The following is a 25,821-nucleotide window of genomic DNA, read 5'->3' as shown; positions in this document are numbered from 1 at the left end:
GCTAAAGACAAAGGCAAAAGTACGGACAAAGAAACTGCACAAGAAGGCAGTGACACATCACTTCTATACTGTTGCCAAAGATTACAAATAGGATAATTTTCTGAAATCAACCTCAACTCACAGAGTCTTTCACATATATAGACACAAAAATATATTTTCTAAAGGTTTTCATACGTAAATCTAGGTGCAAACATTTAAATTACCAGTGAAAAATTCTTAAAAACTAGTTTAATAATTGGCACCAGCCACCGCTATCAGTGTCAACATGAGCAAGTACGGGGAGATTCTGGATGGCATGAACTGTTTCCGTAAGGTTTGTGGGGCACCTTGGGGCCCTTACTGGCTTATTGGTTCAACTTACCATATAGTTCTGTACACACCACTAACAAACCTAGAAGGACTTATGAGAGTAGCCAAATCTACTGTCACTATGGCCACCTTAGGGACAGTTTTTATGGCAACATCTGCATTCAGGATGCTCCAGAAGACCTCATGAACTACTTTATTGGAGGATGTGCATTGGGGACAATGATAGGAGCCAGAACTAACAGTTTTCTTATCGGCAGATCAGCCTGCTTTGGTCTTGATATGTTGGGAGCTTTTGTCAAGGTAAGCATGCAGCAAGGCTAGAGATTTTTGGTACATCCTCAAAAATAATGTGGACTTCCTAATTCTAAAAGCAGATGTCCTTCTCTGTCTTCTTTTATCATATATAAAAGAATTGTTGTGTGTACAGTTGCTAGTCACTGATTGAAGCTCATGGGGCTTCCAAACAAATATATTTAGTTATAATTAAAGGATGTTTTCATAACTTGTACATATGATGAAGTGGCGATTTCACTAAATTTTCTGTTCTGAGAGGAACTTACATCCAAATAATATGTTTGAATTAAAAAAAACTAATACTGGTATAATAATTAACATTTACATTTGCCAACGAGAGGTGGGGGAGAGGGAGAGGGAGTGAGTGAGAGAGAGAGATGAGGGAGGGAGGGAGGGAAAAGAGAATAAAAGTCCCACCTGTCCATGGATGCCTGCACGGAGGGGGATATCAAAGTTCCACCTCTTTTGTATGTGTATCATGGACACTTATCCCTGAGGACCCCCTGCTCTGCCACCCCCAATAGAAACCACAGGCAACCTTGCATCTTTAACATCAAAATTCTGATATTGGTAGAGACAAAAGGATGGCGGGAGGAGTGAGATCAAAGAAAGATTAGATCCAAAGGACTGCCATTTTCCAAATATGCCTCTATCATGAGAAAAATGTTCCTCAGCCCTTGAACATCAATTGTTGAAGATAGATGAAAATGCAGCCTAAAACTGGTAGTCCTAACCATAAAATGGCCAGTGCAACCAAAAGGCACATGACCATGTTAAAGCTCAGGGAAAATCTGCTAATGGTAAAAGAAGGTAAGAGATCTGTTACCTGGAGAGATGCTGGACTCCCATATGTTCTACCTTTCATTGGATTCCTGCACATAATGGGGTGAAGAATAAATTTAGTTGCCCAAATGGTCCCTTTCAAACTGAGATGTTATCATTTATGGATACAGAAGTTTCTGAAGGCATACTACAGAGCAAACTAGCTGACTTGTCCATTTGTCTTGCCCATTTCTAGTTCTCCAGTACCAGAAAGCATGATAGCAGTAGCATAGCACTTAGACTTATATACCCACTTCGTAATGCTTTACAGTCCCCTCTATGTTGTTTACAGAGTCAGCATGTTGCCTCCAACGATCTAGGTCCTCATTTTCCCAACCTCACAAGGATGGAAGGCTGAGTCAACCTTGAGCCAGTGAGAATCAAACTGCTGGCAGTCAGCAGAATTAGCTTGCAATATACCACTGTGCCATCAAGGCTCTTCCATGGTTCTTATAGTCTTGTTCTGCTGACAGTAGGTGGAGGAAAAAGGCTCAGCCTTCCCCAGTTTTCCTCCTAAAGTTTCTTGAAAACACAGCTATGATATGATATAGCTGATCAGATTGCTCTGTAGCTTGAATTCCTTCAGAGTCAGCATTCTCCAAAATATTATAAAACAGAGTCCCAATATTTTGGGATCACTGGAATGTAGAGACCACATTATGAGTTCTTACCCCATTTGACTATCGAGACAAATCGATACGGCCAATTACAAAACATGCCTACATATAAAGCCATGCTTTTTGTTACATTCAAATAATTTATAAAAAATATTTTAAAAAATATATTCAATAAGATTTCAGAAAATAGTATTCTATTTTGAATGAAAGTGGGCATTTAATATGAAAGATTTAAACAATCATATCACGTTATGATGAATTCTCTCTCTCTCTCTTTTTTTTTTTTAAGTGAATTGATTTAGAGCCGTGGTGATGCAGGAGTTAGAATGCAGTACTTCAGGCTAACTCACTGCTGACTCCAGGAGTTTGATTTTGATCTGCACAAAGTTGATTCATCCTTCCATCCTTCTGAGGTTGGTAAAATGAGGACCCAGATTGTTGGGGGCAATAGAATGACTCTGCTTAGAGAGGGCTGTAAAGCACTATAAAGTGGTATATAAGTCTAAGTGCTATTGTTATTATCCTGCATCACATATTTTAAATTATGCTGGTCTGTGTTGTATATGTTATCATTGAGCATTGAAGTGAGCAATATGATACAAAAGACCATGCATTATATTTATCACCATCACAAGTTATTATTATGATTCAGTCCACAAATTGGTGCAACACATTTATTTTCTATTATGCAAAGAGCAACAAGATTTACTAGTTTTGCTTTCAGACCTACTTGGCACATGAATTCAAGTGAACTATTAGATAGAATTACAGTCCAAATTATTTGCCATTGATAAGCCTCACAAAATCAGATCTTCCATTGTAAATTGGAACCGCAGAATAATATTGTCTACAAGTCAGCTCACTTCAACTCTGCCTCATCTCATCAACAGAACCATTCAAAGGCTGTAAAAGTTCCAGCATTGTTATCCTAATATGAATAGGCATCTTAAGGACACCCTGATCCCAAAATGTCCAATTGGGCAATGAAAGATTACTTTCTCCTGCTAGACTTTATTTTCAAATGACCCCTTGAAGATATATACTGCTCAAAAAAATAAAGGGAACATAAAAATAAGACATCCTAGATCTGAATGAATGAAATATTCTTATTAAATACTTTGTTCATTACATAGTTGAATGTGCTGACAACAAAATCACACAAAAATTATCAGTGGAAATCAAATTTAGCAACCCATGGAGGTCTGGATTTGGAGATACACTTAAAATTAAAGTGGAAAAAAACACTACAAGCTGATCCAACTTTGATGTAATGTCCTTAAAACAAGTCAAAATGAGGCTCAGTAGTGTGAGTGTGGCCTCCACGTGCCTGTATGACCTCCCTACAATGCCTGGGCATGCTCTTGATGAGGTGGCGGATGGTCTCCTGAGGGATCTTCTCCAACACTAGACTAAAGCATCCCCCAACTCCTGGACAGTCTGTGGTGCAACGTGGCATTGGTGGATGGAGCGAGACATGATGTCCCAGATGTGCTCAATTGTATTCAGGTCTGGGGAACGGGCGGGCCAGTCCATAGCATCAATGCCTTCGTCTTGCAGGAACTGCTGACATACTCCAGCCACATGAGGTCTAGCATTGTCGTGCATTAGGAGGAACCCAGGGCCAACCCCACCAGCATATGGTCTCACAAGGGGTCTGAGGATCTCACCTCGGTACCTAATGGCAGTCAGGCTATCTCTGGCAAGCACATGGAGGGCTGTGAGGCCCCCTAAAGAAATGTCACCCCACACCATTACTGACCCACTGCCAAACTGGTCATGCTGGAGGATGTTGTAGGCAGCAGAATGTTCTCCATGGCGTCTCCAGACCCTGTCACGTCTGTCACATGTGCTCAATGTGAACCTGCTTTCATCTGTGAAGAGCACAGTGTGCCAGTGGCGAATTTGCCAATCTTGGTGTTCTCTGGCAAATGCCAAACGTCCTACATGGTGTTGGGCTGTAAGCACAACCCCCACCTGTGGACGTCGGGCCCTCATACCACCCTCATGGAGTCTGTTTCTGACCGTTTGAACAGCCACATACACATTTGTGGCCCGCTGGAGGTCATTTTGCAGGGCTCTGGCAGTGTTCCTCCTGTCCCTCCTTGCACAAAGGCGGAGGTAGCGGTCCTGATTCTGGGTTGTTGCCCTCCTACAGCCTCCTCCACATCTCCTGATGTACTGGCCTGTTTCCTGGTAGCACCTCCATGCTCTGGACACTACGCTGACAGACACAGCAAACCTTCTCGCCACAGCTTGTATTGATGTGCCATCCTGGATGAGCTGTACTACCTAAGCCACTTGTGTGGGTTGTAGACTCCATTTCATGCTACCACTAGAGTGAAAGCAGCACCAGCATTCAAAAGTGACCAAACCATCAGCCAGAAAGCATAGGAACTGAGAAGTGGTCTGTGGTCACCACCTGCAGAACCACTCCTTTATTGGGGGTGTCTTGCGAACTGCCTATGCTTTCTACCTGTTGTCTATTCCATTTGCACAACAGCATGTGAAATTGATTGTCAGTCAGTGTTGCTACCTAAGTGGACAGTTTGATTTCACAGAAGTGTGATTGACTTGGAGTTACATTGTGTTGTTTAAGTGTTCCCTTTATTTTTTTGAGCAGTGTACAATTCCATGTACTCCCATTTATTTATTAAGGACAGTCTTGGTCTCCAAGGCCTGCCCTTGTTATCTCAGTTGTCCTATCTTCAGCTAGTGGAATCAGGTTGGATAGTTTGATAAAGATAGCAGTAGTCATAAGACAGCAGATTCATTTTCTGGGTTTGGCTTTAAATTGTACACTTTTAACTAGATGTTGGCTGTCTGACTGTTTCTGGGTGGAATTGTACAGAAAATTATTCTGGAGGTCTTGCAGTCTAGATCACCCAGTCAGAGTTCTATGCTGATTTTTCCTGTCCCAAAGTCCATCAAATGGTACCAGGCTGGAATCAAGCTTACAAGCGATTCAGTTAAAAACCCATTCCTGGTTTTCTTCCAACCATTGTTGTTTAGTATGCAATGTTAGGGAAATGCTGCTTTTGTTCAAGGATTCTGAACCTATGTAAGTCCTCCTCAAACCCGTAACTCTCCACAGCATCCCTAGCATATAGCATCCAGACTGAGGAAATAGTTGCAGTGGAGAATATTCCTATTCCCTCCCAAAAAAATCTGGCCCACAATTTAATATTTCATATGCCTAGAAACATTCTAGCAGTATTGACTCAAGCCTGTTTGAAATTTCCACTGATTCGTTTTTTTCTTACTCAAAGGAGAACAGTTCCATTTCATCCTCTACATTAGTATTTCACAACCTTGGGCATTTTAAGATATGAGGACTTCAACTCCCAGAATTCTCCAATTAACATAGCTGGCTGGGGAATTCTGGTAGTTGAAATCCATACAACTTAAAGTTCCAAAGATGAGAAACTGATTTACATGATGACCCTTCTGATATTAGAATACTGCTTCACCTCTTAATCTTCCACTCTCCTGTCTAAGGACACTCTGTTATTTTAATCAGGCCTTACTCACAACAATGAATCTATACTCTTCAATACAACAACTCCACTACTCTCTGACTATTTATTTGAATGTGTATCCAAGTCATTGTTGACTCTTGATTATTGCCCAGGCTAGTCCTTGCAGTTTTGGCAAGATTTTGGAAGTGGTTAGTCCTTCCTTTCTTAGAACTGAGAAAAATTGACATCCTTAGAGCTGAGAGGCAGTGATGCAACTGTCTTTGTGGCTAAAGTGGGACTAGAACTCACAGTATCTTACTTTCTACCTTTTAGCTTTAAAGCCCTACACCAAACTTATTTCCTTTAAGAATAATTATTTTTGTCTAAGAAGATGTCCTCTTTGCTGCCAAGAAACTCTGGGAGTGACTGTCATAGCAAATCTGAAGGCAACATTCTGTGCAAGACTGAATTATTCATCAAACAGGCAGGAATGAGTTTTCAATAGATAATGAATATTGCAGTTTCAAACTGACCCTCCTTTTCTTTGTGAATCATTAAAAAACTGCCTTCATCTTCCCGTAAAATACATTGTACTTCCTTTATCAACCTAAATTTCCATTGAATAGGATGTATTTACCTGGGGGCACAGAAATGGGCAAAAGACGGAAGCAGCTTCCAGTTTTTGTTCTGTTTTGTTTTTTAATTATGGAATTAACTCACTGATAAACTTTGGCAAGAATAAAAAAAAAGTCAGAGGAACAAATAAAACCATATTGTTGGGACAGAGTGCTCCACCCATACTGAGTCAACATGGGGTTTTCTTTTAATTATCCAAAGTAATGTGACTCATTTGAAAAAAAGAGGGAAGAAAGAGATTAACAAACTTCCTAGGAACACCATTTCTTAATTTATCACAAAAAGGAGTTAGTGTGTAAGAGGGACCTTCAGGATCTAACAAAAGCCTCTCTATTCCAGCATCCAATTTCTGGAACAGTTAATTCAGTGCCTGTATAGAAAGACTTTTCTCTGGGATGGAGCATTGAATATCAGGATTATTCAGAAACACAAACTGAGTTTCCTGATGTAACAATGCAACTCCACACAAACACCTTCAGGATCCTTCCAAAGCAAACTCCTCCCCTTTCATACGATGGGCATTAAAAAAAGGACAGTGATGCGCCAACAATTTTAGGCAGCTTTTAAAAGTGTAAAACCAAGACAAAGACTAAGAATGTCTGGATACAGCACACCAGATATACCGCAAAACACAATCAAGAATGTGTTGCTTTCATTACATGTTCCTGCCTAGTCCCCCTGAAGCATATGCCTCCTTACATGTACCACAGGAACAGAGTTTCTATTTTGTATACAATGCTACTATTCAATGAAGGGACTGGCTTAAAGTATGGCTTGTTAAAGAAAGGCTGGACCAACTTTCAGCCCTTAGCTATCAAGCAATGTGGGTAGTGGTAGGATTGAAATTTTTTTTCCTACTGGTTCTGTGAGTGTGGCTTGGTGGGCGTGGCATGGCTTGGTGGGCATGGTGTGGTGGATATAGCAGGGGAAGGATAGTGCAAAATTTCAATTCCCACCCCACTCCTGGGGCAAGGTTACTGCAAAATCCCATTCCCTCCCCTCCCCACTAACCTAGTTTCCAGCTCTGTTCTCCTATGCAGGGCAACAAAAGAAGACCCAGCCAATCAGCTGAGACTCGGGAGGCAGAGAATGTATGAGGGCGGGGCCAGTCAGAGGTGGTATTTACCAAACTACTCAAAATTTCCACTACTGGTTCTCCAGAACTGGTCAGAACCTGCTGAATACCACCTCAGCTATGTCCTGAAAAGAAGTTAGAGAAAGGAGAGAGGTAGGATGGAGAACAGTCAATTATCTATCCCATGGAGAGATTATAAGTGAAGTAGAACCAGCGGAGCCATTCTCCTTTTGTCTTTCTACTGCTTCCTATAGCAGCAAAGGAGATGGAAGATATGTATTCTCCCCTTCTTTCTTCCAAATTCTCCTTTTATCCATTGCAAGATTTCCTAGCTTGTTTCTGCACCTATCCAGTGTCACTGGATGGTGGAAGAAACTGCTACCAATCCTTTATTTAAAGCAGAGAAGGACAGACTTGATGATTTCATTTCTTCAACAGTGTTTAGTGAGGTGCTCTGTAATGAGATGCCATGGGGCTTGAACCCTTCCCCTATCCTGATTATCATCTACATGAAATTTTTGGAAGAAGTCCCAAAGGTGCTTTTCCCAAAAGACAACTGGATTTTCTTGGTTTGTTATTTGAAAATGTTTTGCTTCTCATCCAAGAAGTTTCTTCAGTTCTTCAGAAGTGAAACATTTTCAAAGGAAAAAAAAAACCAAGAAAATCTAGCTATCTTTTGGAATAAGGGCCTTTGGGACAACCATGATCTGGATGATTGAGAATCTCTATAGATATTGAAAGAAGTTATCTACCAGGTCAGGATGAGGTATCATTAATATCTAGATAACACCCAATTGTGTATCTCCACCACTGGCTGAAAAACTCCAAATAACACTGCCTTGATACATCTAGTATAAATGGAAAAGAGAGAAATTTGGACATGCTTTCCAGATCCTGTTATTATACCCTAGAAAAATAAACTGGAATCCCTGTGGTATCTGTTTCTTGATCTGGCCAAGCTTGAAGGGCTGATGTCATCTTAAGAGCCTGTCCAAGTTTCTCTCTGTTCCATCTTATACCAGACAAATCAAGGCAGGTTTGTTATTTCCATCTCTGATTGCATAATTGCTTCTCCACATCCCTTTGAATAGCCCATCACTTTCTACCCATTTGAATGGCTCTTTCATACCTTTCCCCACCTCTATATTTCTTTACAGGCAGAACGTCTCAAGTGGTGTATGAAGACTGCAAATGGATCTGCATGGGTTTGCATGTGAGAAATCAGGCTCAGACTCAATTATTAATTTGGAGTGGCTTTTCATTCAAAAGCCTCTTGATTCTGGATTAGCAGCAACTTGGATCTTCAGTATCAAATGTGGACTTGCAAGTTGGGTCTCCTTGGATTCACAACTGTTGCTGGAAGAAAACCATGCTCAGGAGGTCTTTTACTTTTACTTAGTTCTGGCAAATGCACGAGCAAGCTTATCTTGAGCTGAACGTACCAAGGGAGATCATTCATGCCCTTGCATCTTGCATCTGGGATTACTATAATTTGCCTTATGTAAAGCTGACCTTGAAGACCATCCAAAAGCTTCCAGTGGCACAGAACCACCAACCTGCATGCTTAGGGATAGTTTTGTTACTGACATATGGTATCACTGCTACAGAGACTGCACTGGTTGGCAGGGTGCTGCTCTTTACCTATAATGGCTGCAATATATCTGCAAGACTGCCTTTCCAAGATAGATTCTTCTTACCCCTACCAAATGTATATAGTATAACAAAATCTTGCCAAAAAAACTGCAGTCCAGATAATCCAGCTGCCAGAAGTCAGTACTGACTCGAAGATAAAGAAAAAGAAACAGGGGCAATGCCCAACTGGAAACCATACAGGTTGAGCCTGGGCTTTGTTTTTCCTGAATATGTGTGGATTAGGGTTTTTTAACTTGGGCCAAGAATTTTTGTGCAATACCATTCTTATGGCCTTTTGAAAACTTGATATGGCCTGCTTGTTTCTAAAAGTCTCAGGAGCCTCGCTGAAGTCAGGCTAGCTTGCTCCAATTCATACAGCCTTCTGAAGATTTGTTAAGACTTAGATGTTTCAAAGGGAATTTTATGTGTTATTTAATATATTTATATATTTATCTTATTTGTGTATTATGCACTGAATGTACTATTTTTATTAATATTGCATTGGTAAATGGTTAATGTGCTCCTGCTTATATCATTTACAAGTAGTCCTTGATTTATGACTGGTTCCTTAGCAACCATTCAAAATTGCAATGGATCCCAGAAAGGGGGCTTATGACCTGCATCCAAAGTTTATTTATTTTATTTATTTATTTATTTTATTTATTTATTTGATTTGTCAATTGTTTACAAGATAATAAGTACAAGTGTATACATAGTTGTTAATATATGAAATGGGTACATATAAGAAAAATAAAAGAATAAGAGAAACAATAGGACAGGGACGGTAGGCACGATGGTGCGCTTTATGCACGCCCCTACAGACCTCTTAGGAAAGGGGTGAGGTCAATAGTAGACAGTCTAAGGTTAAAGTTTTTGGGGTTTGGGGAAGAGACTACAGAGTCGGGTAGAGTATTCCAGACATTGACCACTCTATTGCTGAAGTCGTATTTCCTGCAATCAAGTTTGGTGCGGTTTACTTTGAGTTTGTATCTGTTGTGTGCTCTTGTGTTGTTATGGTTAAAGCTGAAGTATTCATTGACAGGTAGGACATTGCAATGTATGATTTTATATACCATGCTTAAGTCGGACCGAAGACGGCGTAATTCAAGGTTTTCTAGTTTTAGAATTTTGAGTCTGGTGGCATAAGGTATTCTACAACGAGTAGAAGAGTGGAGAACTCTTCTTGTGAAATACTTCTGGACTTTCTCAATTGTGCTAATATCACATACGTAATAAGGATTCCAGACTGATGAACTGTATTCGAGTATTGGTCTAGCAAAGTTCTGAGGCTGGTTCCCCCACTCCCCCATGGTCACATGACCACACTTCAGGCACTCAGGAACATGGTTGCATTTATGCATGTTTGCAGCATCCTGCTATCCTATGCCCTCATTTTGCAATTGTTTTGGTGAAAACCAGCACTTACTTCCAGTTTTCAGGAAAATGCACACTAGTGAACAATGGGTTCACTTAATGACCATGGTATTCACTTTATGATCACTCTCTTTGCTTAACCAGTGCCATAAAAAAGGTAACAAAATTAGGTTGGTCACGTTACCAAACAATTTTACAACCATTACAGCTTACAGCCATAAATGGCAGGCTCTTTTATAATCTTGTAGACTACGTGGACAGTCATTCAGACTGAAGTAGTACAGTACATATATAAATCTTATAATTAAATAAACAAGAATTTTAAATTCCAGAACAATTTCCTGCTTTCAGAAATTTCAGAAATTTTCAGCCAATATGACCAATATTTCTAGAAGTCCAAGGGCAACTGCTTTGCACACGTACATTGAGAAGGAACCTATAATTAATACAGAAATGCATTTTGCTCATCAGATTGCTCACATCTATTGCAAGCTGGACTCCACACTGAGAGTCAAGTATGTTGAGAATATTGAGGCTGGCATGCATCCCATTTTAATGGATGAGGTTTTTTTGTTCAGTCTCAAGCTCTTAGACCTGTAATTATCTTAGTTTATAAAAGGTGCCAGAGGCAAATTAGTTGATTAAATTGCAAATATTATAATCCATTCTTTGAAGGAGAATTATATTTCATTTCCACTGAAGGAAGCAATTATAAATTCTTTATTTTAAAACTTTTCACTGTCTCCTAATGACTAGACAACTATTGAACCACTTATTTATTTTTCTGTGGCCCACCTTTCTATTGAAATGAATTTTCAGGGTGGCTTCAAATTTCTTTTTCCTGAATTGTTCTTGAATGATGGTGGCATCCTTCTTTTCATTAAGCTAGACATAACCAATTTCTGTAACTGTTCTTTACATATTTTAGATCCCAGTCCCCTAATCATCTTGTTGTTCTTCTCTACACTCTCTCTAGAATGTCAACATCTTTTTTATATCATGGCGACCAAAACTGAATGCAATACTCCAAGTGTGGTCTTACCATGGTATTATAAAATGGTATTAACACTTCATATGATCTTGATCTCTCTATTAATGCAGCCTAGGATCATGTTGTCTTTTTTGGTAGCTGTAGTACACTGATGGCTCTATCCCCTCATCTGAATCATTGATGAAGAGTATTGAGCCAAAGACTGAGCTTTAGTGTACCCACTGCATACTTCCCTCCATGTAAATGCAATTCCATTGAGGACTACAAGTGGAATGCAGTTGGTCATCCAGTCCATCTGGTGGTGATGCTGCATAACCTGGATGCTGAACTTAGACGGAGGCAACGTTTTATCGTGCTTTCAGTCATATTTCAGATAATGTTTCCAGAATATTTCAGATAATGTTTTCCAGGATGGCTGAGTATATATTGCTCAGAGCCATCTTTTCTAATCCATGTGGATTCATCTGAGTTTTATTTTCTCCTTTGGCCCTGATTTGATGGAGAATTCATCCATAATTTTTCGGTTCAGTTATATAACTATATTCATGGTATTATGTGTATATCTACATTCAAGATACTGAAAGTCCTGAATCACTGCTGAATACAATATTAAAATGAATCTGAGGAAGAATAAACTGCCACTGAATTGAGGTAAGCCCTGTTGATCACCAGATGATTTATCCTGTGATGGTGAGTACAATGTCATCTGGATGGGATAGCAGTTCCGCTGAAGAAGCAGATATATAGATTGGGATGAGAGAATGATCCTATGAAATATGGGATGGATCTTCAAAAGCTAGATGATTGTGATGGGGGGATTATCCAGTTGGTATGTCAACAATATCCTTCCTGAGGTAAAAGACCATATCGTATTAAGTCATGCTGTAATTATGTAGCAACTAGTTTACAATGATGTACTCCAAATAGAATTCTTATTATTAAGAATTAATATAAAATGTACTTCCACATGATGTTTCCTTTAAGACCATATAATATTTTTTAACTTGCTTCCCACTGAAGGAGCCTATTTTTACTGACAGAACTCAAAATACTTCAGGGCCAAGATAGCAGAAATACTAATATAATTTGCACTTGTGAAAAATTATGTGTATGTCCCATCATTCATATATATTAGAGAGTAGCTATACAAGGAGTTTTTTGTCATAATGTTTGTATTATAGCACTGATGTCAGAAGAGCCCCTGTCAGATGGTGCTCCATTCAAAATCCAAGAAAGAAATACTTAGACTCCATTAATTAGAGAAAAGATATCTTTTACTGGAAATCAAGTGGTAGCAACAAAAGAATTCTGAATCTGAGAAAATGAGCGCGTAAATCACATATACAAAGTGATGGCAACATTCCCACCCCCAATAATTCAGCAGCCCCTTTTTCCTGTACTTTGAGCAGTTGTTAAATTACTAACGTAGTTGTTAAGTGAATCTGGCTTCCTTATTGATTGTCAAAAGGTTGATCACATGATCCTGGGACATACAACCATCATTAACACATGCCAGTCACCAAATACCTGAATTTGATCACCTGACTATGGGGGTGCTGTAAGGGTCATAAGTGTGAAAAACAGTTATAAGTCACTTTTTTCATTGCCATTGTAACTTCAAATGGTCAGTAAACAAGTGATTATAATTCATGGATAGCCTGCAAACACAGTATTTGTTTTCAGTATAATTTTCTGAAATTATAAACACTCTAGTGTGTTATTTTATTTTTATAGTTGTAATTACAATTATGAATAGGTTGTTTCACTTTATTGTCATGCTGGTTTTAGTTCTGAGCACATTATGTAGAAGAATGATATATGATGTATAGCATACTGGGGGAGGAGTATGAAAAGTAGAAGGTAACACACTGTTTTATTGTTGCATTCAGTCTTCTAAAAATGCTAAGCCTGTTATAATAAACAAAGGACACTCTATACATGCTAAGGAGAAATTTATGCCAGTCAGGGAACTGAACTGAAAATTGTTTTCTTTCCTCCTTCCTTCATCAGAAATCCAGATAAGATTCTCACTCTTCTTTCAACTGTTCAGATTCACTGCTCTATTGCTCTTGGTTAATTTTTCTTTGTGTGAAAAGATTTATGTTTTCCTGCCTGCTTAAGGTATGAGCTACGAAGGACAGAATCTGCCTGGCTAATAGCCAGGTCCATAATCAACACTTTCAGTTTTTCCATCACTCCTGGATATAAGCCTAAAGACACACCTAACAAAAATCCAGGTGTGGTTGCCATGATTTCACCTGGCATAGGCGGGACAGGGCTACCATTAAAGGAATAGCACCCTCAAGGCACTGAGATTTGTTCACACTTTCTTTCTGCCACACGTTGGAGGCTGAGGGCAACAGAGAAAACAGCAGCCACGGAGTTTAGGTAATGGAGAAATTAATTTTCTTTTTCTTTTCTTTCTGCTTGCAATCTACTTTCTCCTGTTCTTCATCGTGGCTTGTCACATTTCACTTCTGCATTTAACAGATAGTATACCATTTCTATAAAATCAAGTTAAATGAATTGTAATCTGCAATATCCCTTATTTAAAGTATTAGCTTTTGTTGTTCAGTAGGGGAAAACATATGACACATTTTCTTTATGAGGGATGTTTTGAATTCAGAGATTTAAAAAGCACACTAAAATAAATCTTAGCTGAATGTTTCTCCTTGAAGAAGATCCAGCATTAATTCTATATTGTACAAAAGCAGTATATAAAAATTGCTTTTATATTTACTAGACCTAGACATTTCTTGAACATGCAGGTGCTATTTACCTGGGGTCAGAAGAGTCATTTTTTTCTAGACAGTACTTGTAAAACATCTGGATAATACTGATTCATATGCATTAAAAAGTGAAGCAAGTTTCAATGTGTATGTTGAATGTGCGTAGAGGACAAGTGGAATCTTAATGTCTTGTAACATGGATTCCCTTAACATAAGACATTTAATGAGTGTCAGTGTTTCTGCTCTAGCAATTTGTAGTATCATTCAGCCTTCAACGTAGTATTGTAAAGCCATTAGTGGTACTCTATGTTGTCAATCCTATTATGTAATTTGTGCTTTCACAGGATGACATAAAGTCTTAGATGATATCACTTGCCCATTTTGATTTTACCATATACTCACTGATTCCCTTACTAAACTAGCAAAGGTAGAAATTGAGGTTTAGAGCATTTTACCAGTAGAATATAATCATTCCAATTGGTTATAGTGGTGTATGATTTTTTCTTTAATCATAACTTCAAAATATTTTAGCACCAATTAAAAGATCAGTTTAAAAAGTGGTAAAATTATGCTCTGCAAAGCCATCGGTGAATGTACACTAATCAACGAATGGTCATACCTTCCCTTCCTTTTCCTTCATCCATGCATCAACAGCAGAAGACTAGTTAGTGGGCAAAATTAATACAAACTTTTGATGATACTAAGCAAAGTTTCTCTATGAGTGTACCTGTTTCTATTTAACATACAATTCAATTGAGGTGAACATTTGTTCAGGTTTTAATTCTAGTACAATCCTTTCAAACCAGGTGGTTTTCCAAATACATTAACATATGGACCAGGAGATGCTACATCTGGATGGACCATTTAAGGAAATTTGTATTGGTAGTTCTATTTTTCCCTTTTCTCCTGAAATTGAAGTGCAGAGTTGCACAGATCCGTTTCTCAATAGCATGAAAGGAAGCTGGATTGTGGGGCAGGGGTGGTGGGGGAGAATGATTATTAGATTCCTTTCTGGCTCACTTGCTGAAGAGGTGTGGCAGTGAAATTGGAAAATGTTAGTTACCACAGCTACCAAAACTTGTTTATATTTTAATAGAAATAATAACTACGTATGTTATCAAGGATATAGCCTAAATATATAAGTCTTAGAGTTTCACATATTTGGGGATTCAAAGAATACTGAAGTATATGTGTGTGTTTATGTAATTGGATGCCAGCCTTCCTGCGTGCCGCAGATAAAAAGATATTGAGCTAGATTGATTTCTAAGGTAGTCCTGCCATTAAAAACAGGGAGGCTATTGCCTCACTGGGATAATTGGGTGGTATAGCAAGGTATTAAATTATCATTATTTCATTTATTTGGCTCCCTTATAGGATGTATTTAGAGAAAGTATCATTTTCTGGACCTCAAGTAGTATGAATATGAACAAAGAGTCCTTGGATCTGAAAATATGCATGAAGTGTGTGAAAGTCAGGGACACTGGCTGCCTATGTGTGTCTATCTAGTAGGTTCCATTGTGCAATTAAATAATATAATATTATCCTATTGTGGAGATTGTGGAGATATCTATATAGTATAAGCTCCTTGCTTGCATTATGGAAACTGATCCAGCCAATTCCCACCATGTCCCAGACTTCTTCCTGTGGAGCCTGTGTAAAGGCCTGGTAAATTCTTAACTAGAAAAAAAAATATTTCTGCTATCTTTACACCTGCTTTTGCCTTCTGCATGAGGAAGGCAGGGCAAGCACACTCCAGATGTGATCAGAATTTGGCCTCCCTTTATAATGTCTAAACAAGGTATCATGAAATTGAAAATTGGGTATGCTTGATCATTTGGTGCAATATATTTGCTTTGTTTTCACCTGGAAGGCCACATTCTTTCTGCTATCACTCCAACAACTTAACCACTGCCCCAGACTGAATCCTATGGGGATCCCATGAGAAAGAGGAAAAAATAGATATCAATGGTTGTGAGGCCTTCCCTTCTCAACAGCCATATCTGAATGGAGTGAATACCTAATTAACTGTACTCTCTTATCCACATATAAAAACTTCAGAAATAAATTCTGTATTCCCAGAATGACATAACCTAACAATTAATCTTTTCCCTGCATAACTCCTCCTCCCAAGCAGGTTTTGGTAAAAAAGATGATATATTTCCCAAAGACCAGAATTATCCATACTGTTTTGAAGAATGGTGGTTTCTTTCATAATGAGGCTAATGAGCTTGGAGTTTTTCATTATGCATTTAGCATTGGGTTGGACAAGATGCCTCCAAGCATAACATTCCACAATTTTGTGAAGTTGCAAAACAGCCATTACCCATCAATATCATCCTTCCTCTTCCTTTAAATAAGCATGTCTTCCTTAAGCTTTATTTACTCTGAAAAATAATACGAGCTTCCAAGTAATAATCATTTTTGGACATACCTCTTGACCCTTATATCAGTGGTGGGATTCAAAAAATTTTACTACTGGTTCTGTGGGCAGGCCTTGGAAGGATACTATAAAATTTCCAGCCAGAGGTGGTATTTGCTGGTTCTCCGAACTACTCAAAATTTCCAGTACCAATTCTCCAGAACTGCTGAATGCCACCTCTGCCTTGCATATAAAAAACATTAACATGAAATTTATAACATGTAGACTAATAAATGTAGTCTCCTTCCAGAATCAAGCCTGACTCCTGAACAGATCAATACAGTGTTTTTGGCTCCCATTCAGTCTTCTGGAATATTTTTTTTACTTCCCAGTCTAGCCTAGAGCCTTGGGGTGATCTCCTGTCTAAATGCAAACCAAATCCAGACCTGCTTAACTTTTCCAGACCTCCTTAGCTTTTTCAAGAACAGCCAAGGACAGTTAAAAGCTGCCACCTCTATTCTATTGCCAGGATCTGATCAAAATTCTCAGACAGTGCAGTCCGTAGCAAGCTATTGCATGCAAATGATCAATTGTTGAGGGGCTGGTGGGAGGGGATGGAGGAAAAAGGAATAAATTGGAAAGGAGCAAGTTTAAAAGTTTGGCCCTCTCCCACCCTCACCTCAACTCTTGTCTGTTTAGCACTACGTATGTAAAAAAGCATGAGGATTATGGACGGCCCTGAAAATATACAGGTTAGCTTTTCAGAGGAAGAGAACAAAAAGGAATTATTTGTTCATGGCCAACTGTTATATAATTCCTGGGACATCATGTTCTGTCTATTTCTCAAAATTTTACATTAACCTCATTCATCAGCCTTCAAAGTAGTTAGTCAACTACTGCTAGTCACAACATGTCTATCAAAAGCTTCTCCACCATGGAGGAACTATACCCAAACCATCACTAATTCGTCTGCTCCTGAAGAACATGCTTAAGTATCTTTTTTTTTATTTTTTAAACTAAATATCATCATTAGATTTCTCTTACATTATAATGAAGATATTGCAAAGCTCAAGGGGGCAAAGCAGTAAAGCAATAATGCATACTGTGAAATTGATCAGGGAAATTGATCAAGGTAGGAAATTGATTCAGGGTAGTTGTGACCGATTGTGCTTCTGTCTTTGTATATTGATATATTCTATCTTTGTATATTGATGAATCAGCTTTATGTTTTCTGTGCTGCTTCTGCACTTCTAAAAATATTTTTTCCTTCTTTGAGTATTATTTTATAAACTTTCCACATCTACTATTTGCTTACAAGCTATTATACAATCTATGAGGTTTAATGTTTAAATTTTGATCTATCCATCAAGGCCTGTCTTAATTCCTCTGGCCCCTAACTCTTGCCCTTTGGGATTTCCTTGGGTTTTGATTATAAATGTAACCTTTGAAAATACAGCAATTCTATTGACTATAGACAATTCTCCCATGAAGTCATGATATAATAATTAACAGATTTTTTTTTGTCTATAATAAAGGAAAACAGCTGCTTTTTTCTTTATTTCCATTTCTCTTAGGAACATACATAGATGCAATAACTATAAAACAAAAGCAATATAAAAAACATAAAACAGCAACATTTAAAAGCCCAAATAAATAAATTTTGAGCAGCTATCTTATTTTGAGAATTTTAAAAAAGTCTTCCTAAACTTTGTAACTTCTCTTATGTATACATTTAAGACAGAATCCCAATAGTGGTTTGTTTCATAATACTGGCCTTGATATGAATAATTAATGTCTCATTAATGATCAGTGGATCCGTGGCAGGACTTGCAAGCAATGAGATGCCTCTCCTAACAGCAGGGAGAGGACTGTAGAGGGACAGACAATCCCCTTAATAACTTGGACCTAAGCCATATAAGAGTTTATACAGCATTGTGAGCATCCTGAATAGGGTTGGGAGGCAATCAATTATAAAGGGAGCTGTTTCAATACAGGGGTAATGGAAGACCCCAAAGAAGCAGTACTTATCACATGCAGTAATGCAGTGTTCTTAGCTGACTGCAGTTTCCAGAGTATCTTGAAGTGTCACCTTATGAAGAGTCTATTTCCATAGATCTATCCTAAAAATAACAGGGCTTGAGTTCCTAGAGTGAGGTTTCTTTTTTTCAGGTGCAGAAATCTGAAAACTGCTAAAAAGCTCTCTTACTTTTGAAAGTATGTGACTGTCCACTGGATCTGGACTCTGGATCCAGGAGATTCTTTGACAAGCAATTCTGTTCCATAAAAGGAATGGTAACTCCATAATGAACAGATTTATCTGTCGAATTGCATACCAGTTCCCAGAGTCAATCACAATTTTGTCTTACTGGAGTTATTAATTATAAGCACCACTGCAATCGGAGTTCAGGTTCATTTACTGCTAATTTTGCTGTGACAATCCTTTCCTGCTGAACATATTCATGACTTAAATATTCTGAACTAAGTTCATGGAACAGTTGCATGGTGGTCATTCAAAATCTAAAACAACCTACACTAAAATGCAATTAAAAGTTATTTTAGAGGCTTGGGGAAATAGGAAGTCATTCACCTAGTGTTAAAATGATGCTAGTTGACATCTTTGAAAAGGGAATTTCCTAAACAGTTGCCACCACAGAAAAGCTCAACCCTTTATAAAGCCCACCTCATCTCCAGGTGCAAGGACTTGGAGAGGACTTAAGTAGATGATCTTAAGATCCAGGTAGAACATTTAGGAGAAGGCACTTCTTCGGGTATCCTGGACTAAACTGTTTAGGGCAGGGGTGTCCAACCTTTCACCTTCCCTGGGCCACATTAGAAGATGAAAATTTCGTTTGGGTCGCACATATAATAAATTATTATAAAATAATTATATTATAAAATTATATAATAAATTATAAATTATTTTTATTATTTATTATTAATTATTTATTAAAAATTATTTATTTTTTATTAATTTTCCGGCCAAATTTTGCGGGGTGGGGGGCAGCGGCGGCGGTGGGGTGGCGGCGGGGGCAGAAGCGGTGGCGGCGGCGGCAGGGGCAGAAGCGGCGGCAGTGGCAGCGGGCGCAGAAGTGGCAGCAGCGGTGGCAGCGGCGGGCAGCGGCGGCGGGGGCAGAAGCGGCAGCGGCGGCGGCAGTGGGGGCAGAAGCGGCGCTGGCGGCAGGGGCAGAAGGCGGCGGCGGGGGGCAGAAGCGGCGGCGGCGGGGGGGGTGGGCGGCGGTGGGGGCAGAAGCGGCGGCGGCGGCGGGGGCAGAAGCAGCAAAGGCGGCGCCGCCTTTTCTGTTGCTTTTGGCGTGGCGCTCGCCTTGCCCTGCCTCGCACCTGTCTCTCCTCCTCCTCCTCACTGGCTCTTGCCAGAAGGTTGGGGTGGGCACTGGGCCGCATTATGAGGCAACCTGGGCCGCATGCGGCCCGCGGGCCGCGGGTTGGACAAGCCTGGTTTAGGGCTTTATAGGTTAAAATCAGCACTTTGAATTGGGTCTGAAAATGAACTATCAGCCAGTATAAATAAAAAAATTAGTATAATATGTTTATTTTAATCAGTCCCAATCATTCTAAACTAACAAACTATTTTCAAAAGCAGCTCCATGAAGAGCACTTTGCAAAAATCAGCTGGGAAGATACCAGAGCATAAATGTTGTAAGTCTGCTTCTCTCCACATAATGTCACAAATAGTAAACCAGCCAAAGATGATAAAAGGCACATGGTTCCACCAACACCATCTGAGTGATAATGGAGAATCTAGGACCACTTTTGAAACTGTAAGCTTGCTGCTTTCAGGAAATTGCAGACTTCTCTGGAACTTAGCTGGTATCATCCACAAACGGTATCTCTCTCTTTCATCTGGGTTGAGCCTCACTTTACAGTCCATTTCTGTGCTTATTTTGGACCTGAAACCAGACTACAAAGCATCAGGGTAAATAATTTTGCCTAAGATCTCCTGCAACTTCGATTCACTTCCCTCCCTACCTGCTTGACTAAAAATTGAATATGGAAACAGTTGAAATAGATTTGAGTCCAAAGATGGCTCCTTAAGCAAGAATGTTCCCACCACAACCTTGGTATGGATGACAGTCCTGACAGTCATCTCAGAACACTATGATTTTTCCTTTTGTTGACTTTTCCTTTCAGTCTGTATAACTTCTGTTTTAACATTCTCCTATTTAATATAATAGTGCAAAAACAGTGAGAGATTTTTCCTTTAAAACTCTTAACAAAGAGATAATATGCAATTTTAAAAATTCAAATAGCAGACACATAATGGAATCTTAAATTCCCAAAACTTAAGGGGAGGAAAAACGATAACTTTAACACTTTCCCCCCTGTATTGTAGCATTAATAAAAAGTAATTCTTCAAATCCATTTTGGCAGAAAATGCATTGGTGCAAATAATTCCTATTCTTAGAATGTATTTGTGAACTATTTTCTTTCCCTCTCCCTCCTCCCTTCTCTGAGATTAAAATGTACTTCTTTCTTTCTTTCTCTTTTAAGGTCCTATGCACAGGGGACTTTTTGATAAATGAATCAGGACCCAACTGAAGTTTACAGGTATTGGCAAAATTGGAATCAAGCGCAACGTAGAGTCAGGAAGACTTAATACCTTCAGGATGTCAAAAGTCATCCCAAATCATGTGGTACGGGTTGGGCAGACAGTGTGCATTTCACCCAAAGAAGAGCATACCTGTTTGCAGCACCCAAATGATGGTTTGTCCTGTCACACATTGCCAATGCAGTGTTTTTATTATACAGTGGAAGGGTGGGACAGGAAGAATTTGTTGGCTCAAACCCAAGGAAGTTCGCCAACTAATAAATCTGTTAAATCTACTGTAATAGTCACACCTATGCCCTCTCAACTTTGTGAGGACAAATATCAGCAGGAAGAACCAACAGGGCCAAATGAAGACAGCTATCCAGCCTCTCCTACTTTGGATATATCTATTGAGAACTTGAACCGCTTGATCTTGGAAATTGACCCAACTTTCAAGCCACTCCAACAGCCGACCCAGGCAGACAGTCCCCTCCAAACTATCCCACAAAGCAACACCAGTACAGTAGCAAAGCATGAACCTGATACATCAGGTAAGATATGGAATACCTTCAAACCATAAGAGATCACTCTAAAAATAATTCCTTTTCCCACTGTTTAGAGATTTTAGGCCTATAGAGTTGAAAATGAGTGCAGAGAATTCAGAAAGCTGCACCACTTTCTTTTAAGCCCTGAAAATTTATATGAACAATCAAGACTGGTAGAAAGTGGAAGCCTCTCAAAAACACTGCAATGAATGTGCAATTTCTTGCATTAAAAATGGGTGATCCTGGAGACGCTTAGATGCAACTAATAAAAACACATCAAAGCATATATGTTTTTTCACACTTTAATGGATTTTGTCTGAAAAGGAAAATTATGGCAGATAGGTGAAGGGGGGTTACAAACTGAGACTTTGTTGCTTTGGCAATCCATTGAATTCTACAGCTAATATCTGGTGATCATGTAGTAGAAGTTGTCATTCTACCAAGGACTATGTATGAAGGACTCAAACTCTGCTACCCTCATTTAATGAGACATAGAATGACTGTTCAGTCATATGCTGGCAATCTTTTAATCCATCAGCTGCCACAAAACTGTCTGGATGCTATTTGCCTTAAGTTGTTTATAAAAATACTTCAGATAAGACAAAAGATCTAGCTTTTGTCCAGATACACAATGCCCATCATCAATTTTTCAGTAACAGTAATAATAAAGTTTCTTCATCTGCTTTCACTAAGCAAAATTAGTTTCCAGTGCTGGAATCCAAGCTGCATGACTACAATTCTCATTCCAGTTGAACAGACCAAGTAGTCATTTTCAGCCTATCTATCCCCACCAGTAGCCAAATCCTTAAGGCAAGGTAGGAAAATAAGCATGACTCATTGTGCCATGTTAGAGTTTGTACTTTGGCATAGTTTTTGGAATGCAGAATGCCTGCAGATGACATCATTTGCTAGGGTGTGCAGCTAAACAGCTAAATTGGCTTGCACTGCAAATATATGCAGTGATTACCCAAAAAATATCACGGACACAGCCACTTCTTTATAAGTGCTTTGGGCAATATATGTACATACTATTTATAAAAGATGAAACACATTTATATGTTCAACTTAGGACTCTGTTCTTGAGAATCCTGCCTAATGTATGAAACAGATCAAGATCAAGTTTGACTGATATGTCTTTGAAGGTTTTTGAAATCAATATGTTTTAAAGCTGCCTGATTCCAAACTGAATTATTGATTCTTCTCTGTCAGTATTCACATAGAGTCAGCAGTTAAGCAGATTTCTGACAGCAACTTTTGCCACTTCAAACTGCAGCTGTTAGGGATTAACCTTTGCATATACATAATGTGATCTACTGTTGAGCTATTATCCTTTTTTAATGTGGGTGCTAAGTAAGACAGGAAAGGAAAGGGATGATGTGTTCATGTGTTCTAACTGAATTACAGGTCATTTGTCCCTTGAAAACAAAATCAACAATGTCTCTTTGTAGATCAAAATGTGTAAAACCCACATTGGCGCATAAGAGCAATCCACTAGGAAAGCTACATATCTCTCATTTTTCTTTGTATTCTTTCTTCAAAAATCATATCCATATAAAAGTTTCTTATATATGTACATATAAGTTATATTACATATACATCTAGTTATATTACATATTTTAAAATCTAAATGTGTCTAGAGTGGTTTTCTTGCGATATCAAATTTAAGTGAAAAATCTTTAAATGATTTTTACAAATTTATGTTGAATCTTTTCTAAAACCAGATGCTAGGGAAAGTATTGGCAGCATTAGAAGTAATATAAACTCACCTTTTTGCTTTGAAATGCAGCTCCAGGTTAGAAAAAAATTTGAATGCATATTTACTAATTGTATAACACATATTGGTAAAGGTCAGTATGAGATCACTGCTTGATTGGAGTCAAAATTGTGCAAGGAGAAGGCCTTGTGTAGTCTCCTTAAACTTGTATCTGATATGTTCTTTGGAAGTAACCAGATGTTTCTCATTTGCTGTTAGAACAGGCAGGAAAGGAGAACAACTGAAGCTTGCATCCCCACCCTTTTATACAGGTGCCAACAAGTAATGGACTCATTGACATTAAGCTTGCTTGGATGACTCTACAAAACACATTGTTGGGAGGGCTCTTTGACTTCCAGGTCTGGCTAGAAGGTTAACTGCACCTGGAAAAAAAAGACCTTGAAAATGGTGTTTATCCACCTAGATCAGTGGCGTCAAACTCGTGTCGTCAGGGCGGTGTCACATGACATATCGGGACTTTTTTCCTCTTTACTAAACCAGGTGAGGGCAGGGCCAGCACATGACGCATCTGGCCTGCAGGCCGCAAGTTTGACACCCCTGATCTAGATAAATAGCTCCAGTATACTTGTGCTGGAATGAATGACCAATCATGAGCATATATAAGATTGTCTCACAATGTATCAGACAAATGCTGTATCTGCATGTTCCAGCTTTGTTCCCCCACTAATGTATGTTCTTTGGGGAAAAGGCAGGTTATACACTAACTTGAAAGTAGATGTTGTAATAGAAATGGTAATAGGGTTTTACAGCTCCCAGAATTCTTAGCCATATTTCTACCATGTTCCATAGTCAAGCTATGGAAGGCTGATCTGTGTACCAGCAGTTATGATGGAGCTGGACCATTAATCTCTGCCAGTCAGTCTGCCAACTCTCAATGATAATGTGTATAGTCCAAAATCTTGTAAGGTTAGAACTCCCTTCTTTCTTGGTCTGCCTTCAGTAGACAAACTACTGCCACTGCCATTCTCACAGTCCCAGCAAGTATCGTCATGGAGGATGATAATTGAAATGCAGAACATTTATTTATTATTTGATTTTTAATCCCACCATATAGCAATAGCACTTAGACTTATATACCGCTTTATAGTGCTTTACAGCCCTCTCTAAGCGGTTTACAGAGTCAGCATATTACCCCCAACAATTTGGGTCCCCATTTTACCCACCTCAGAAGGGTGGAAGGTTGAGTCAACCTTGAGCCTGGTGGGATTTGAACTGCCAAACTATAGGCAGCAGTACTGCATTCTAACCACTGCGCCACAGAGGCTCCTGTATATATTGTACACATATATTACTGTTATGATATGATTAGCACAGTATAGCATAGAATAGCATAGCATAGCAGTATATTAATGTAAACTAATGCATTACAATACAATATAATACAATGGATGGTATGCATCTTTTTCAATCTCAAGCCCTCTACCAGAGGCCTGCAAACTTGAAGGTTCAGCACAATATCTTAGCTGTTTTCTGCCCTCTTCTGTACAGAAAGCTCTGATATTTTTCCTGGGATCTGTTGGAGCCACTCTCCCAACTTAGGAGTCACAGCTCTGAATGGTCCTACCACCACTGTCCTCTACTTTCCACATCCTCTCCAGTACCCCATTAGGCCCTGATACTTCTCTCCTAATATCCTTTTTTTTTTCTTGGACACTAAGATTTCTAGCATTCTTTTTCACACAGGACTTTTCATTAATTCCACAAGTAAAATCTCTCAGCACTCTTGTATTCATCATATGAAGGGCATACTTTCCCAAGGTTTCTGTCATGTTAGTTTATTTGTTAATTTTGATTATCCCTCCCCACCCATATGCTGCTGGTGATAAGGTATTGACATACATTAAGTACTAGTATTTAAAATCTGCTTTTATATATCTGTTGCTTTGTAAATATAGTGAAGAAGTTTACATATTGTCTATGGAGAAGCATAAAAATGATTTAGAACTGTTGAACCTAAAGGATTCTAATTGATTTTGTGGCTCTTGCAGTTTGTCTTATTTTCTCTTCTTGTTTTTACCAGACATAAAATATATTGAAATGTCACCAGGCAAAACCAAGTATCAAGAGTCTTGGCAGAGCTCAAGAAGTCCTTCCAGCACTCCATTTTCTGTGTCTTCTCCAAAACGGGGTCATTTATTTCCACGTGGAGGCAACCTTGGCTATAACTGTGATGCTATTGGTAATAATTCTGGAAGTGTACAGCATTTCTCCCCTACAGGAAGGCAGTCACCAACTTGCATCCAAGTATCAGAGAGTATCTCCATTCCACAACGAGATCAGAAGAACTTTGCATCCTATGGTTCAAATTCTTCTCTAGCTTCCTCTCCGGGCATTCTGCAGCTCAGGAGAATGGCACAGCGATGCAGTGAGGCATCAGTGCTTTCAACAAGTCCTGGATCAGACACCAGTTACATTTTTGGAAGGTAAATGCACTCTAAAAAAAGGGATTATCCTGTGTGATTACTTCACATTTCTCTGTAGTTGAATGTCATTGCCTGAACTACTTTGCAGTGCTAGTTTACAAGACCAATACTCGAATACAGCTCATCAGTCTGGAACCCACATTACGTATCTGATATTAACACAGTTGAGAAAGTCCAGAAATATTTCACAAAAAGAGTTCTACACTCCTCTACTCGTTGCAAAATATCTTATGCCACCAG

The 25,821-nt window shown here is 38.9% G+C and overlaps 1 protein-coding gene and 1 pseudogene across 2 annotated transcripts in view; both read left to right on the top strand.

Annotated features, from left to right (window-relative positions):
- The first annotated feature begins 265 nt into the window (after positions 1–265).
- LOC148129005 (NADH dehydrogenase [ubiquinone] 1 alpha subcomplex subunit 11 pseudogene) lies at positions 266–768 on the top strand (annotated as a pseudogene).
- Positions 769–13,436: 12,668 nt separating this feature from the next.
- Positions 13,437–25,821, top strand: part of TNS4 (tensin 4) — a 41,110-nt gene continuing 28,725 nt past the window's right edge. For both annotated transcript variants that reach the window (XM_087947983.1, XM_087947981.1), the window contains exons 1-3: positions 13,437–13,593; positions 20,803–21,390; positions 25,179–25,581. In XM_087947983.1, coding sequence (XP_087804109.1) covers positions 20,919–21,390; positions 25,179–25,581 — 875 coding nt within the window. In that variant the 5' untranslated portion in view covers positions 13,437–13,593; positions 20,803–20,918. The remainder of the gene's footprint in view (positions 13,594–20,802; positions 21,391–25,178; positions 25,582–25,821) is intronic.

This window comes from Notechis scutatus, chromosome Z (genome assembly GCF_049901735.1).
Source record: "Notechis scutatus isolate UNSWTSFEM ecotype Mainland chromosome Z, rNotScu1.2, whole genome shotgun sequence".
Classification (NCBI taxonomy): Eukaryota; Metazoa; Chordata; class Lepidosauria; order Squamata; family Elapidae; genus Notechis; species Notechis scutatus.
The sequence above is the reverse complement of the archived record's forward strand: the minus strand, read 5'-3'. Positions and strand labels throughout refer to the sequence as shown.